The 17441-nt window shown below is 40.1% G+C and overlaps 1 protein-coding gene across 1 annotated transcript in view; it reads left to right on the top strand.

Moving 5' to 3' along the window:
• PEX14 (peroxisomal biogenesis factor 14) overlaps nucleotides 1-17441 on the top strand; it is a 79916-nt gene that overhangs the window by 53355 nt on the left and 9120 nt on the right. The window contains exons 4-5 of the mRNA XM_080380936.1: nucleotides 8092-8214; nucleotides 15113-15198. Coding sequence (XP_080237062.1) covers nucleotides 8092-8214; nucleotides 15113-15198 — 209 coding nt within the window. The remainder of the gene's footprint in view (nucleotides 1-8091; nucleotides 8215-15112; nucleotides 15199-17441) is intronic.

Here is a 17441-nt window from a genome sequence, read left to right as displayed (position 1 = left end):
AGTCTTAATTTTAGAGATCCTGGCATAGACATTAATTTTAAATCCTTTCAAATATGCAGAGGTTTTTGTTCTCTGTGTAGTGTTTTCACATCATGTACTGGCTGAATAGGATGTCTTGTGTTCCCGTGTTACAACATTGGCTTCCAGCTTAGTCACATGCGTTGTCTTTTCACCCCTAGTGGATGGAATGATCCTCAGGTGGACTTACTCTACCATTGTCCATGCTAAGGAGGTTTTCCATCAGGTACTGTTCTTCTGCTTGAATGAAAATAGAAAGGAAAAACTGAAGGCAAGAGTACTAAAAATAAAACCCACAGATGATGATAAAATAAAATTTCCTCCTGTTTTTAGAAGGAGATATTTTTATTTATGTTACAGAAAGACTTGTTTCTTCCGTCTTTTTTGCTGCTCACGGTATTCTTAGAATAACTCTGCAGTACACAGGTCTTCAGAAGAAGGCACCCAGGACTGAATTTTTGCTGTGTTTTTGCCTGTGCTTCTTGTGTAGGAATTTAACTGGGCTTTGTAATAAAACTTCTGGTGCTGTAATTCAGGTTACTGAGGACTTCTGGACACGTCTTGTTGGATTTAGAGTCATGTTGCTGTCAGCCTTTTTTCTAATTTGAACTTTTTGTGAAGCAGAAATTACGCGTGTTGAATTATGCTGTCTGCTACCTGAAGATTTGTTGTAGATTAATTCAGAAATGAGGTGTCCAAATCCCGTTAAGGCTGTGATAGCGCTGCATCTAGCAGGACTTTTGCATTTCAGGATCCTGAGTCCGAGTCCCATTACCCAGCCATTTTGTCCTGCATGATGTTCCTTGTATTCTGCTCTTAGTGCTTTGGCCCCTGAAACATATAACTTAGTATTGGGAGCTTTTACTTAAGATACCCCTTCCTTGTCTCCTATGTGGAACAGAGATAACATACTTCATAGAAGCAAGGAGCTTACTTTACATTAGAAGAGGAAGACCTGACCTCTCTTACTACAAGTGAAACTGTATTTTCCCTGCCTTGAAACTACCAGTGAAATACATTTTGCACTGACTTACAATGCTGTGATTTATGCTGTGATATACTTTGTGATATTACAATGTCCTTTTGCCTTTGTGTTTGATTTTCCCCCCCTCTAATACATTTTAGTGGGTATGTTGTCAGTGAATGGGGGTATTTACCCAAAATGCCCATAGGAGAACGAGGCATTCTCCCTGCTGTTTGCTGCCTTAGAGAAAGAATCCTCTGCTTTTTTTCCCCTCCCATTAATATCACTGCAAATTTTTTTTTTCTGTATCTTTCCTCCTTGTTTTGAAATAGTATTAACAAGGGAGATATTTTTAAATAGAAAACAACTCTAAGGAAACATATTTCTCTTTCTCTGTCTCATGTACACACACCTACTATGTGTTACACACAAACCTGAATGAGTGACCAGAAGCAACTTTTTCATTTTACATTTTGAACTTCTCATATATAGAAAATGGGGAAGAAAAGTTGTGGTACTTGTTCCTGTTTTTTGCATTCCAAGACATGCTAAGCAAGTTGCTTGCCCTTTCTTATGCAGAGTGAAAATACTTTGATCCAGTTTTCTGAAGACAATACTCATTTCATAAGAATATTTAATCAGTAGAAAATAGGGAGGATTTAGTTTGTTTGTTTAGTATTTAACCAAGTGAATAAGGCAGATTAGGGGAAGGGGGGGGGACACTGGACCCATAAACAAGGTGATATATAATATTTTTTTTCGTTCTCCTTTTAAATAAATACCGATCAGCTTTATGTTCAGAGACAATAGGAGCCGTTGGCTTAAATTTGCAGTTTACTGTATTTATGGCTGTAATATCAAGGTGCTGCCGTCGTAATTTCATGCCCCAATGAGAAGAGCAAGGTCGAAGCAAATGCTTCCATCGGCATCTGCTAACACACTAACTCATAAACAAGGCCCGGCTGGATCAGGTGGCACGGAATAATACAGGCTAATGAAATACAGCACAGCTTTCCATTACTGTTAGTTTTTACAGTGTCGTCATTACGTGTAATTTATGTTTAAAAAATTCAATTTTATACAAGGCTCTGGGAAATAGGGGTCTGCAGGTCACCCGACGACTTTTAACGGCTCTGAGAGTCCTTATTGCACTCTACTGTTCCAACAAAATGTTAATAATAAATAAAAAAAAACCCCTCTTTTACTTTTTCTCTGGTTTGCATATCTTGCTCTGTCTTTTTAATTACAAGTGGCTAAGGAGAGTTTGGGGCTCTAGATGGTGTCAGGAGTTATCCCCTCTACTGATGCTCCCAGAGGGGGGTTGCTATCTGCTTGCTTTTCTTTTGTCTGTCTATCAATCACCTGGGGTCCTGTAAATGGAGTAAACACAGCTGAGGAGAGGGAGATACTTAACAACCTCTCTCCCAAACCCTCACCCTCTGACATTGCCCTCCTCTCCTCCATTACACTTCATTTTATTATAGACTCCAAAAAGCTTGCCCAGGAAGAGAAACTGCTGCCAGATTTATTTATTTATTTACATTTGTTATGCCAAAATACTTTTTATTTTAACCTTTTCCTTCCTGGTTGCCTCACTGTAATTCGTAGTTAGCATTGTGCTGTCAGACAGGTTTCCCTTACTTATTCTAGTGCCGTGCAACGGGAGGTTACAGCACCTTTATCCGTTCTGATTGCTGCTTAGTCACCCTGATGGGTTAAAGTATATAATGTTTCTTAAAGATTGCAATTACATAATTAACAGTCTCGTAGATAAATAAAGCTGTAAGAATTCAAAGCCCTTTCAGTAGCTTATCAAATTACTTTTACTTTGCATTTTTCGGCCTGACAGTTGAGGCTAGTCAGTTTGCCTTTGATGTTTGGGTTCCTTTACACAAAGTTTGAGCTGGAAGTCCAGCAGCAGGATGTTTACATTAAGATAGTGTGTATTAATGTAAATGAAGGGTAAAAAAAAATCAGAGTGATGTTTCTGAGACCTTAGGTTTTGTTAAAACTTTGGGTTGGTCTCAGCCTTATAAATGCTTTATGAACTAAGACATGGGAAAGAAAATGGATCAGGAGACTCTGCCTTTCTGACCTTTTTGTGGTGTGTTCAGCTAAGCACAGAGTAGGATATAGGACAAACATTTGATGAAAGAATCACCCAGCACTGTGTGTAACTGACGGAACAGGTGGAACCGTTAGTCTGGATCAGATCCCAGAAGGTTTTTACGATGATTCTTTTAAAATGTGGCCATGTTCTTTCTGAGCAGAGTTGACTCAGTGGCTTCCAGGAACAGGAGTGTAATGTCATATCAGGGTGTCTACCCGTAGATCTTCCTTTTAGTCATATAATACCACGCTCTAATTTCGGGTAGCCTTATAGTTTGTTGTAGCTAAACAAGTTGTCCTGTCCTGTTGTGTTTTCTTCTTCATGGAAAGTGTGTGCATGTCTGAGAAAAACAACAGTAGATACCACGCTGCCCTGCACCCCTCCCCTGCATTTTGTCCCTGCAAAAGGATAGGTGTGATGATTGCTTCAGGGTGGTCTGTCAGAGTGGTAATAAAGCTGGCTTTGGAAACCCACAAAAGTAACTTAATTCTTTCCACCACCTTTCCCTATTACAGCAGAATTCTTAATTTCTTCCTAACCAGAAATTTTCTTCCTAAAACTAATGTTGCCTTCAGATTGTGAAAATCTTGCATTAATTACTGGATTGAGCAACACAAGGAAGAATATAATTAAGTATACGATACACTCAGTGGATGGGATAGGGAAAAGAGTTGTCACTGGAATGTCAGAGCCTGTGTCAGAGAAGGAGAAGGAAAAACTTAGTGGCTCATCTTGTTAAGCTCATGCAAGGGTTTTGCATTGCAATTATTGCTACTGTGTTTCCAGAAAATAGAGAAGAATGGGTTTTTGGTAAAACCATAGATTGGGGCTCACATCTGAATTTGTTTTTCAGACAGAAAATTTGTTTTTTGTTGTCAGAGGTTTGGTTTTGACCTTGGAGCACTTCTCGTACCTGTATGTCTCACTTCTTCCTCATCTGTGAAATACGGGTAACGGTACTCCTCTAAGTGCTCCTCTACTTCAGAGTGGTTGTAAGAGGAACAGCATTTGGATGTACATGAGGTCCTTACATTAAATAATAGTAGATATTATATCGAAGTGCCTAAACAGACAGTCAAGTCTTAAAGTTCTTGGGCAAAGGAGTTTTTTATACAACACCTGAGGTACAGGCACCAAGAGATGCATGTGACAACCTGTTTCATTCTCTGACTTGCTCTGATTCTGTGTTTAACTACAATTTACAGAGGCTGAGCAATCCCTGAAAATTGAATGACAGCAGTGACAATCACAGGAGAGGGTCAGCAAGAACCTTCAAGTGTAAAACAGTCATGGGTGCTAGATTATTCCTGAAGCCTGAAAGGAAATTTTAAGGCTTTGTGAAAATTATGACTAATTCTTTGCAGTGGCTGTGGTGCTGTGGAGGAATGAAATGGATGGCTGGGGGAAGGGAATAGGTTTGCATTCTGTAGGGCTATGAAGACAGTTTCCTCGCATCCTTCTCCTCAGCTCAGTCCTTGCTCAGTACCCTCTGTGGTTAGATTATTCCTTGCAGATAGCAATCAACTGGAAGGAAGTGTGTGTCTAATTTGCATGAGATTATTTAAAACAAAAAAAAAGGTCTGCATTAGTCAGGGTGATGGTAAACAACGCAAAGAGATGCCTTTTATAATATAGCCATGGCTCAGCTTTCAAAGCCAAATATAATTCACTTACAATTGGCAGTTTCCTTTATTGTTCCTTTTAACCTTTTGCATTCTGTATGGTCTTGATCTTGCTGCAACTCCAGATAAACTAAAATGTTTGTTTTCTGAAGTGTTGAGAAAGTGGATTTAGAGCAATTCTGTTAAACTGAGGTGATTTTCTTGACACATACCTCTTAGAGAGTTATATTCGACACAAAGCTCCAGTTTTCATGGCACTGCTTTTTCATCCAAGGGAAAAGGTATTATTTTTGGGTTACCAACATCCTGCTAGATTAGAACAATGAATGGACCATGGATACTTTTTTATATAATGTGGTGACAGAAGGACTGTGGTAAAATAAAGCAAGGTGAGATATTGAACAGATGACACTTTGATCTGGTTTAGAAATGCCCACTTTTCTATGCAATTAATATATCACGGTTGAATAATTTGGGGCGTGGAAAACTCGTACGGTGTGCATACATGTGTGTAGGTGGTGAATATGAAAAAAATTCCGTCCAAAGGGAATTTTGATGAGTTAGTTTCTAATTGCCTGAGGACAGTCTTAGAATATCCTGTGTATTTTTGTTACTGTGTCTGAGAAATGACAACTATGAAGAGAGGTGTATTTCTGAATCCACAGATGACTAGTTGCAGTGCAGATTTATTCCAAATATGTGCTTAAGGAATCGGCTCCTGAAGATTATTCCCTCGATGCTTGGGAGGCCAAGATGACAGTGCCTTAAAAACATCTTGTCCAGAAGAATAAAAAGGAGGTGTTCCGAGGTGATGGCACTCCCAGTGTTCTGCTCTGATAATTAAGAAGGGGTGTTAGTTGTGGTGTTCTTTTGTGTAATGCTACTAGTACCATGAACGAGACCACTTCGCAAGGCAGCAGAATAGTCCGGGGAAGTAATAACAATTTTAATTTGCCAGGAATTCAAATGTGAAAGGTTTCGCATGACTCTGTCATTCACATCACCTTTTTGTTCACAGTACAGCAAGGTTTTAATGGAAACAGTGATACCTGAGTGTGCCTAGTTGGCAAGACCAGAATAGTCCCAGAAGTGCATTTTAACTGCAAAAGGCTTTAAGTTGTTTTTTTTCTCAAGCAAGATGAGAATAGAAGGGGCAGTATGGTTAGGAAACAATAAGCATTGGTTCCTGCTCTTTTTGTGGAATGAGGTAAGGATCCTCCATAACTTCTATACGTTTCAGAATGTTAAATATTATCAGATTTGCTATCTTTACATGGAAACAGAACAAAATACCCTGCTCTACTGGGAGCCACATTTGCACCCAGCAGCTAATGTTGTCTCCATCTTTATGACATTCCATAGTTGCTAGTGACCTGCAGTGCTGGCATCTGTTTATATTTTCTCTGACATTGGATAATCAGGAGCTGGCTAAAATGGTTTCTTTCTGATTAGGACTTTGCTTTTAACATGGATTAGACACCATAAATACTGTTTTTTTGACTAGAGCAGTAGGCTGAGTTGTGTCATGTGCCTTTTATTTCTCTGACTGCAAGTCTTGTTCCATACTGTTATGTTTTGGTTCCTTACTATTTGAGGCATGCATCACATGCAAGTAAAGGAGTGATTTGTTCAGATTGCAGGACCAGAGATCAGGAAATTCAGATTTCTGATACTGACACTGACAATATTCTGTTACGTTAGAAAAATTACCTAACTTCTCTGTGCATCAGTATCTGCACTGTAGAGTAGATAGAACACTATCTCACAGGAACTCACAGTATCTCATGTACTCAAAGGAATAGGGAGAAGACCCGTTAATAGTTATAAAGCCTTGTGAATGCCAGAAACACTGTGTTAGTGCTTTATGATATTAAATAACACTTCTGAGGCAGACTTGTATATATATATATTTCTGGCAATATTGTTTGTGCTACAGATTATTCTGTCTAGACCCCCAGTATGCAGTGAAGTTTAAGATCCTGAACAAATTTATTGAAACTTGGGTAATACACCCAGAAGCCTGGCCATTGTCTTTATTGTATCTCTCTGTAATGTTAAAAAGCTGAGCGTTTTAAAGGATTAAGTTCAGGAATTTCATCTACCAGCATGGATCTGGAGTAGAGGGGATGGAGAGAAAGCATGCCCCGTTTTTCTCCCACTGCTGTCACATTCATACCATTTTCCTCACTGTGCTCAGTCCCTACAACAACTGCGTGAGGATCAAGTGGTCTGTCTTTTCTAGATCTCTTTCCTTAAATCTGTATTCTCGCTTTCAGCCTTTCTGAATGCTGTTGCATATGTGCTGCATGTATAGTTAAAGGTGCTGGGTCACTTCACGTGTTCCTCATAGCAGGGACACTGGGTTTTGTCTGCCTCTGTGCAGGAGAATAACATAATAAATGATGCAGAGCTGTCCAGGCCCCACAGCATGGTGGCCATCTGAGTACTAAATTCTTTTTCTAGAGGTTGTTTTCTTCTGTTGGAAAAAACAATCCAGCTGTGCTTCCTTCTTCACAGATGCTGGTCATTGTGAATCCTTTAGCTGCTTTGCTTTTCCCCCGTGTTGGCCAAATCCTTTCCGTATGTTGTGGCCAATTGCAGATGGTCATCCTGGCATTTCCTGATGGCAGGAGTGACTGCACCAACATGTACCATGTGTGCAGTGTTACTACAGCTCTGCGTGAAATAAAATCCAGGCTGCCCTAGGGCAATCTAATCATGCAGCAATAGGCCGGGGCAATGCTAAGCTGAAAGTTTGGGCTTGGCCTTGTTTTGATCTGTTTTGTTATAGTTTTATTTCCTCCTTACATTCTGTGTCCCATTCATACTAATCACAGTCAGTCCTGATTTTTTCTTTTTATTTCTGCATTTGTCATAAAATAAAGCAAATTATTCCTGTCTTCGGAAACGATCTAGACTAATTAGTCGTCTAACCCAATAATTAGTTTTTTGTTTCCCTGTCTGTTTTCATGCATTATTGTTAGTTTTTTCCCCTCTTTTTTTTTTTTACACCATTACAGATTAAAATGAGCCACATTTGCAGTTGATGGTATCTTTTTTTCGGGGGAAGAATGGAGAATTGCAATAGAAAGCTACTTCAAAAGCAGCAATAAACTCAAGGATAAATTAAGGAAATTGAATGAGCCACATTTGGAAGCAGCGTTGAGGCTAATATTCTGTCGCTTAAGGTTAAATTGCAACAGAGAAAGAGAGAGGGAGACATTCCAGTGAATCCAAAATTGGGGAGGCATTACTGCTCAAGTCATTGCCAAAATTCTTTGCAGCTTGAAAGGGTTCTGCCTGGCTTCAGAATTTAATTATGCGTGCATCAAGTGGGTAAAGGTGCTAAACTGATTTCATTTCCTCTGCTCCCCCAGGCCTGACAGATGAAGAAATTGACCTGGCTTTCCAGCAGTCGGGCACAAGCACCGATGAGCCACAGTCCCCGGGTCCTTCTACACAGCTGGTGCCAACTCAGCCCTCTCATCCTGTGGTGTACAGTAAGTAATACTTTGAAAAACATCTGGTCCTGTTGCTTTCTGCAGTGATTTCTGCAGCACTTTCACAGATTTCTGTGCCAGATCCTAGATTTTAATTCAGCTGACGCCGTACTTTGTCAGAATTGGACACCAAGTGCTACTTTTGAATGCACTTCATGGTTGTTGATGCTTGTAACAAGATCATACTATGCAAGGAAAATGAGATACAAACAAACAATCATCATCTACAAACAAACATTGTAAGTACTAGCCTGTGACACCTCTTGACCTGAAGGTGTACAGTCAATATGAATTAGATTCTGACCCACTGTAAGGACCTGAAAAAAGCATTTAGTCAACTCAGGACTAAGTCTTCCCTTCTAAAATGTCAGGTCATGCTTCCCTTCATCAGTAGGGTTTTCTAATATTTAGTTCGCTAATACATGATAGAGCTGATAGATGCTTGGATAGAAGGTATTATAAAAGTGCAACACTATTACGTCTTTAGTTATTGCAGTGGTAGACTCTGTTCAAGAAACTGTTGGACAGCATCACAGAGTTTAGTTTTTTAGTTAGAGGGCTTACTTTCTTAACTAGTCAGGCAACTGATCAGTTCACAGAACCATAAAATGTCTCAGGTTGGAAGGGACCCATAAGCATCATGGAGTCCAACTCACTGCTCCTCGCAGGACTACTTAAAACTAAACCATATGACTAAGAGTGTCATCCAGATGCTCCTTGAACTCTGTTAATGCCTTGAGCAGTTACTTGAAAGAGGTGTATTTTCAGCACAAACAGCAAGCTAGAATACAAGGTCTGCAGGACTTAGTCTGTTACTTCCTCTGTGTGAGTTGAAGGCCTGGCTCAATGGACCCCCAGTTTGAATGAGTTTTAAGAGCGCTGTCAGGTTACAAATAATAATAAACTGTTAATATGTGTCCTTAATTTTAACAGGCTTTCTCTCTCCAATCTTAAATAATCTGAGGGTGACAACAGAAATTCTGTGTAGACCGTGTGGATGTGATTGTATGATTTTGTGTACAAAGTACACTCTCAAAGAATTTTTAAAGTCCCAACATAATCTGTGTAGACTCAAAATTTACATATGTATTTGCATTTTAAAACAAACCTCGCAAAAAAGTATCTAAGCTCCAAACAATAAAAACCAAAGTACACACCATTAAAAATCCATCAAAAAAGCTGTTCAGCTCACATGTGTGTGTGGCAGTTTGAAAATCACTTCACTTACCTGCCACGTATTAAGAATAGAATTTTGATATTGCTCCTAAACAGCTCTCGGTCAGATACTGACTGATGTAACAGTCCACTTAGGGCTGTGTTTATTAGTTTATGACGTAGTTTTGCTATTGCTATAGAAAATACTAGACTTGCTTTCTGAGTTTTTAAATACTCTGGTTTGGCACAGTGTGGGAAGAAAAGCGTTTGTGATGAAGTTGGGCTCAGAACTGCAACATTTCAGACTGTTGTGTTTGGTGTGCTGGTGAACTCCAGGACTGAATTCTGCCTCCTGGGCTAATACCTGCCTGCTGTAGTTCACAGAAAATGCCAGAAAAGCAAAATTTGCTCTCTTGCCGAAGAAACAGTGCTAGGTCCCTTGTAGTGCTATTCATTGCTTATTCAGCTAACCCTTATGACAACCCAATATTGGAAGAGTTAATCCTCCCTTATAGTGTTCCACTAATATGAGTAGGGCAGGAAAGAAGTATGGGATTCAGACTGGAAAACATTGTCATCACTGTTCACCCTTGCAGCTTTATTACTGTTTGGGTTTTTTTTTCTTTTACTATTTTGGCTTTCCTCAAAGCACCAGCTCCCAATTTTTTCTTACTAGTTAAGACTCTTAACTAATATTTAAACATAAAAGTGTTCCCAGTAACAGCTCCAAGGAGAAGTCTGAAAGTACCACTCTGTAATGCTTAGAAACCAAAGCTGAATAAAAATACCACCAATGTAAAGCTGTAGGGGTTGTAATTGTAAACTGGTGCTCTAGCCTGGTGATCTGGTGGGTGCTTTTTAAATAATTTGAACCAAAAGCTTTTGCCTGTGAGCAAGTCCATTTTAGCAGCCTCCAAAATTAGGGAAATGATGACAATACGTTCATTAGGTATTGTTCCTCCCCTCTCTAGCTGTTCTTTTTAGACCTATTTAAGCGTAACCTTTAAATAGATGTATAAAAAGAATAAATAGCTAAATATACATGGTATTCCTTTGACCAAAGTATTTGTTTTGATTAGGTGTTGTCTGTGCCCTGTTCTAGTCCTTGACTGGTGTAGTTCTGGTGTTGTTAATTATGTTGTTAACCATCTTTGTGTCCTCATGGTATCAGAACTGCAAAAAGAATATGTGAATTTTTCTAGAGCTGATGGATGAGACTGTGCGAAGGCTCAGTGCGCTTTCAAGGTGCCTTGTTTGCTGTAGGCTATTTCATCAGTTGGATGCTAATCCTGTAATGATTATTTCTGAATTGGTCCAAATCTGCTCCAGGACAGTTGTTTCTCTGATAGTTTACTAAGTCAATTTATCTTTCACAGGTTTGTCAGGGGTTGTCACGTACAGAGAATGACAGATACTACTTTTTCTATCTGTTATGCTCATCTTCTTACAGAGTATTCATGATGCTAGTGTTGGAATGCTTCGAGGTTTGAAGTTCAAAAGTACTAAAGGACTAATGAGATAGGTAAACTGCTGAAGCTGTAAGTTGACTAGTTGATGGGAACAACTCGTATTGGAAGAGCTTATACTGAAAAAGACTATGAGCTATATTTGCCTTTCCCAAAGAAGACACCTGAGTTTCTTATGAAGCAGCATCCAATCTGCTGGAGTTTAGGTCTCGAAGACTGTGAAACACTTTGTGCTTGATATCTTTGATTCTTTTTAAGTTGGGTTTTTTTGACACCTCTATACAGAATCACAAAACTAGAGGAAAATAATTACTCCGCACAGAGCAAAAAGGAGAAACAGTTGAGGAGGGTACTGTGCTGAAAAGCAGTGGCTAGTGTCTTAAGAAACCTAATTTCTCTCTGTCCTCCCTCCCCGCAAGGTGTTGCCACTTCATGTTTAAAAATTACGTTAAAACAGTGGGTTGTGAGTACAGAAGTTCAGGATGGCTTCAGAACCATCTCAAGAATTTATTCAGCAGGAATGAAGTAAACAGCTGAGTTGGTGATCTGGGCAGCAACACTAGAGTAAGATGTCCACTTGAGTGAGTCAGAGCAATAAATCCTGTGCACACTTTTTGATTTTACCTGCCTGATCTCCTGCTGTTGTAAACTCAGTCTGTTCTGATTTTTGAAGCTGCAGGAAATAATTCATGCCACCTAAATACTTCCTTTTGTACAAATTAAACTGCTAGTATAGGTATTACTTAAGGTTCTAATGTTTTGTTGGAAATAGCTGTTACCTATGTAAGTACTTCCTTATTCATGAAGAGTTAACAAGAAAGAAACATACTTCTAAGCCTTCAGAGTAGCATAGTTCTTTTCTTGAATGCTGAACTCCTGGGTTTGGTTTAAGAGAAACAATAATAACTTTTGGGCGAAAGAGACAGGAATTAAGTTTCTATGCACTGTATTTTAGCTCAGTACCATCTCTACTGTTTCTCCTCCTGTTCTGGAGGAGTAATTCCTTCCCTCCAGTTTGTACTTTTGCCAAGAGGTGTCAAAACTGCTTTAAAAAAAAAAGCTTAAAAAAAGCTTGAATTTGATTAATATAGAGAAACAAGACTTTGCCTGACTGATAATAAAACTGATAAATGACATTTGAATTACTTGTAGCAGTAATTTATTACATAAAATATCTTTTATTTGACATGCGATTAGTTGCTGGAAGCATCACTCAATCTGACTAGTTTAAACATGCTCTAAAATGAACCCCCAGTAAAAAACCAGGGCTGTCAGCTGTTGGCGTTATGAAATATACTAATCCAGCAGTGAGGACAAAAATCTGACTTTAAATATTTAAATGATTAATTGGGTTTATTTTTTTTTTTTTACCTTTCTAACCCCTATAATTACAGGCAAACTCAGGGGAGTTTTTGAGCAAGGTGTGCAAAGATGCATGCTTATCATCCAGGTATTGTCTGTGTTCTTCCCCATGGTATTTACGGTCTCCATTTACGGGGTTTTGTGAAGATTTTACACCTGCTTAAAAATCAGCTCCAGTGACTGTTTTTCTTGCCATTTGGATCTTCTTCTCCCACTCCGGTGTTCATAATGTGGGAGGCTGTGGAATACAGACTGTTTTCTCTTACAATTAGAAATGGTAACTAGAATCCAAACTCTTTCTGCTGTCCCCCCGCCCCCCAACTTCTTTCCATGGGTTCACTGTTTGCTCCTGGAAAATCACTTCTTCCAGCCTCGGTTTCTACAATTTTAATTGTGGATACTAGTGAGTCTGACCTTAGTGGATGCATAAGGCCTAATTAATTGATGTCAGGAAAGTTAATTCTGAGATGAATGGGGATCTTAAAAATAGTAAGTGTTTTTGCTCTGGCAGTGCAATTTACAGTTGCTGCTGCAAAAATTAAATATACTTACAGAAAATGCAGAGTTACAGCTGGAGAAGATGTCTGTATCCCTTCCATTTGCCTTTTGAGGGTCTCTTACATAGAATGGTTTGTTGCTTCCCCGGTGTCTAAACTGAAGAGTAACTGGGCTATTGGTGCTTTTTCACTTTCTCTGAATTTTGGTCTGGTTTTACAAGGGAAGAAATTGAGGATATGCAAAGAAGTCGGTGTGAGCACTGAGGTTACAACTGAGAAACTTCTAACCCCCTTTCCACCCCACATTATAGATTAGAGCATTGCAGAGAAAAAGGAAGATTGAGTGTGGGTTTTAGGTAGAGCTGTGACATTCTTCATAACATTGTAAAGTTGATGTGGTCAATGCAGAGCCTTTACTGCATCCCTCACTCACTCACTTTCCCTCTCCACCCCCCTCACTTTTTTTTGCCACAAGACAGAATTATTTCACACATCTCTAAAATGAGTAAAATGGCATTTCAGCTTCTTGTCTTTATAGACTCTCTGAACTTTAGGAAAGATCATTCTGGTCCCTTTTCATTAATAATGAAAACCAGGGGGCAATAAAATGTTCTTAGCTCGAGCATTACAGGAATGAAGGGGAGAGATGAGTGAGGTGAGAGGGCAAAGCGGACAGGGTCCTACAGGTGTTTCTTCTGTCGACTCAGAGGTCACCCCAGCTGGGAGGTAGTTGGGGACAGCCAGTCACGGGCTGCCATGGGCTGGGCACAGCTGGACCCACAGACCCTCTGAGATGAATTAACCCCTTACAATAGGCAGCTCAGCCTGGTGTGAGTTACGTTGTCATAGAAGGATGTGTTTAGTCAGAAGTTCAGGGCAGAAACTGGACAACCAAGAGACTTCAGAGACCAGAGATGACGGTGGGAGCAGGGTGAGGAGGGGAAGGTGGGATGAATGACTGGGGTTTGCAGCAAGATTAGTCAGAGATCATTTTAAATCCTGACATGTACACAGCCAGTTACTGCAGCTTAGCTGATGTGTGTTAACTCATTAAGTTAAAAAGTTATGATAATTTGATCATGTGCCTAAGCTCCAAAACTGCAACTGCAGCAACCCAAAATACTCCTGGTGACACTATTCACCAATTCTGACAGAGCTGCTTTAATTTGTTCAGATTTCTAGCCAGTGGATAATTTGAGGAGTTGTGTCGTAAAATGTAGCAAGAAGGGATGAGTGCCAGCATTTGAGAGTCAGTGCCTGTCTGTAGAGCCTGAGGGCTAGGATTAGGAATAACTCTTGCAATGCAATGCTTGTAGAAGGTCTCAGCAACAGGAAAAATGGCAGTAGGTGAGCAAAGCAGAAAGGAGACAAGCTTCCAGCCGTTTGAGTTAGTTAAGCCTCCCTTTGAAAACCTGAATTGAAAGTTTGGAGAACAGAATGAATTTCCAAGACGTTGTAGGTCACATGCAGATTTGGTTCTGTCTGTTTGGAGTTTGTGCACCGGCCTCCACCTCGTCAGTTCTGCCCACATCCTGCCACTGAACTTTAGGAAAGATCACTCTGCATCCTCTTTATTATTAAAGAAAACCGGGGGCAGTACAAGATTCATTAAGGAAACTGCGAGGGAGGTGAAAGGATAAAGCTGGTGGAAAACTACAGGTGTCTTCTGATTCTGCTTGAAGGAGCAGAGCATATCATGTCTTTGCGCTGTGGAGGCTCTAAGCTTCTGTGCAGAATTATGTCTTAAATATCTCAAGCTTTTATCTACTTCTTTACCTCTCTCTGTAGATATTTAATTGCATATTTGCTGTCTTGTGTTTGTGTGCTTTGGTCTCTATTCATAACGCAGGGTTGAAAGACACTGGATCCTTCCTTATTGAAATGGTCTATAATTGCTGACAGTGTTCATAAACCTATTTATTGCCCTGACAGATTTCTTTTCTTTCTCAAAACACTTCCTTCTTTCTATTTTGCTGCATTCCTCTGGGTTTCTGGCTCTTTCCCCATTTTCAAAAATTATGACAGCGGAGACCAATAGGTATTCAAGTTATGAGTTAACCTTAGCTAGTACTAACACCACAGACAGTTATCTGGGGAAAGTGCAGTAGAGTTCAGAGTGTCTTCTGCAAGGAAAGAGTAGGGCAAAACAGTTTTGATTTGTCTCCCTTGGACACTTTGTGCAAGGCAGTGTCAGTGCTAGAGGTTGGGACAGATGTTTCAGTGTCCTAGGGCCAGAAGCCTGCATGCTGTACCTGAGGTACTACCAGCATCTTAATGCCCCTTGCTCAGTAAATTGATGTCTGCTAAGAAACAGCAGAACTGGCATTGTTCATTGTTCCTTCCTCTGACAAAATGGGTGTATGAAAATGTTGTCAGCTGCAGTTCTGACTATGGTTGTTTCTTGATTTTGGCCTTTAGGTCCACCTGGCTCCAGATGGCGAGATTATGGGGCTTTGGCTATCATAATGGCAGGAATTGCCTTTGGATTCCACCAACTCTACAAGGTAGTATCTCCCACACTACTCTTACACGGTACTCTGAGAGAACAATGTTATGCTGCTTGTGTCCAAATGATCGTGTTGGTTTCAAGTTGGCAAAGCATCTCTGTTCTTACTGGCACAGCCACTGGTATATTTGAGAAATGTGGACAACGTGAAGATGCAGAGTCAAAAAGTGGCAAGCAAGCAAAACTAGTTTTTAGCAGTGAATCTCAAACTGCTGGGTTTTGGCAATGGATCTCAAACTGCTAGAAACAAGGTCATTTTCATCATGTATATGTTTTGGAATTTTTTTAAATTGGGGAAACTGAGCACAGTTCAGTAAGGGCATTCTGCCAGCATTGCTGTCATAGCCTCAGACTAATGATTGGTCCACTGGTAATCCTGCGCTGTTGGTAGAAAAGAATCTTTTTTGACTGATCAGAATGTCAGAAAGAAGGTGCTAGTTTCCAGGTCTGCCGTACATCCTGTAGTTCTGCTCCAGTGTGCTTAGAACAAGGTCGGGCATGTGTGTGTGTGTCTGTCTGTGCATTGCAGAGACAGCAGCCTCTTCTTATTTCTTGTGCGATGTTTCTCCAGTTGAACATATTCTTTCACTCTGGATTTGCTTTCCAGCAGTGTGGTGAGTGACATTAGGTGTCTTTGGTAAATAATCATGTTCTGTGGCTACATAGAAAGACATAAGTGGTTCAGGTCAACACAGCAGAGTGTAAAGAGCTTTGGTCCAGTAGAAGTTGTGGTTTATTTTTGAAAAAGGGACAGAGGTGAAGACTTAGCGAGAGGTTGATGGTTTTCACATTTGTTTGTTCTGTAACAGTTACTGCCTTGTTTAGTAAAATCTGTTTTACAAGTAAAATTGTTAGCCTCCTAGTTTAAAACTACTTTGCTTATCCCGTCATTAATTTTCTGGGTCTCAGGCTAAGAGAGAGAGGCCAGATTAAGCAACACGTTCCATCTCTGCAATTTACATGACTTAAAGAGAATGGCTTTTTATTGAGATACATGTTCCCTATGTTTTTATATTAAACTAGTGTTGCTAACCTTACTGATCTTTTCATTCTTGCAAAGAATGGTGGAGCTGGTAAGTGTCCAGAGAGATGTTCAGACAACAGCTGCTGGGCCTTGCAGACCTGAACATATTGCTGTTAGTAAATGACACATATCTAACACTTTTTGATGATTTACATAAATTTTTTGGCATAATGTCACTGATGCTGTTAATATATCCTACTGCTGTATTCTTTGTTTACAGATCTTGCTCTGCTTTCTGTCCAAACATCATAAGGCATATTATGTGCCTAGCAGAGACCCATATTCTTTTGGGTCTCTTAGGGCATCTTAGGAAACAGTTGATAAGTTCCCTCTGCCCTTCATGGGATTTTGAGGGAGTTTGCAAGCAGTAAATAAAAAAAAATATATGATATATAAGAAAGATAGGATACTAGATTGCAACATAGCTGTCCATGTGTGTTCTGTGAAGATAATAGAGAACTTCTGTGAAAGTCATCAAAAGCTACTTGCTTTTCAGAATGTCTGGGTGTAAATAGGTACGTGTACGTGTGCTTTGTGAGAGTAAGAGCTGTGTACAGCAACACAGAAATCTTAAACCAGTGCTATTAAGTGTAAAAGAAGGCTGTCCCATGCATGTCAGTTTGGATAATCAGCTCTGTCTCAGGAACCATCCAGTATGTATGCCCCTGCAGTGGGTGTACATGGATCAAAAGCCAGGATGAAAAAGAATTGATAGGCGCTACTAGGGCTATTGCCACACCCTAGACCATCCTTCTCCCACTTTTTTTTCACCTGCCATGTTGTGCTTGGATGTGCCCTTGTTAAAGTGCATGTTCAGTTCGTAGGAGCAGTGCTGCGAAAGGGTCTGTGCTAGTTAGAGGAGCATTGTGACCTACTACATCCAGTCCATCCTCTGCAAGGGCAGAGTGAGGTGGATTTCGTGACTGTGTACAGGTGTCACTGAAGTGCTTCCCATCCTATACTAGCTTGGTTCTACTTCCTTTAGCCCTGGTTCCTTAGTTCTCTCCTACTGTTGTTAACGGCTCCGTTTCCTTTCTTCCCCCTGTGCTCCAAATCTCCACTTTCCCCTCCATGACTCGTAATCCTTCCCCTGCCAAGGTTCAGAAGGTTTTTATAATACCCCTTATTCCCCAGCTTGTGCTTCCTCTGGCCTTTCCTGGGCCGTTCTCCTCGTCTTTCCACTTCCGCATTTCTTGCCTTGTGCATGTAGCTCAGAT

Source organism: Falco punctatus, assembly GCF_963210335.1.
Source record: "Falco punctatus genome assembly, chromosome: 3".
Lineage (NCBI taxonomy): Eukaryota > Metazoa > Chordata > Aves > Falconiformes > Falconidae > Falco > Falco punctatus.
The sequence above is the reverse complement of the archived record's forward strand: the minus strand, read 5'-3'. Positions and strand labels throughout refer to the sequence as shown.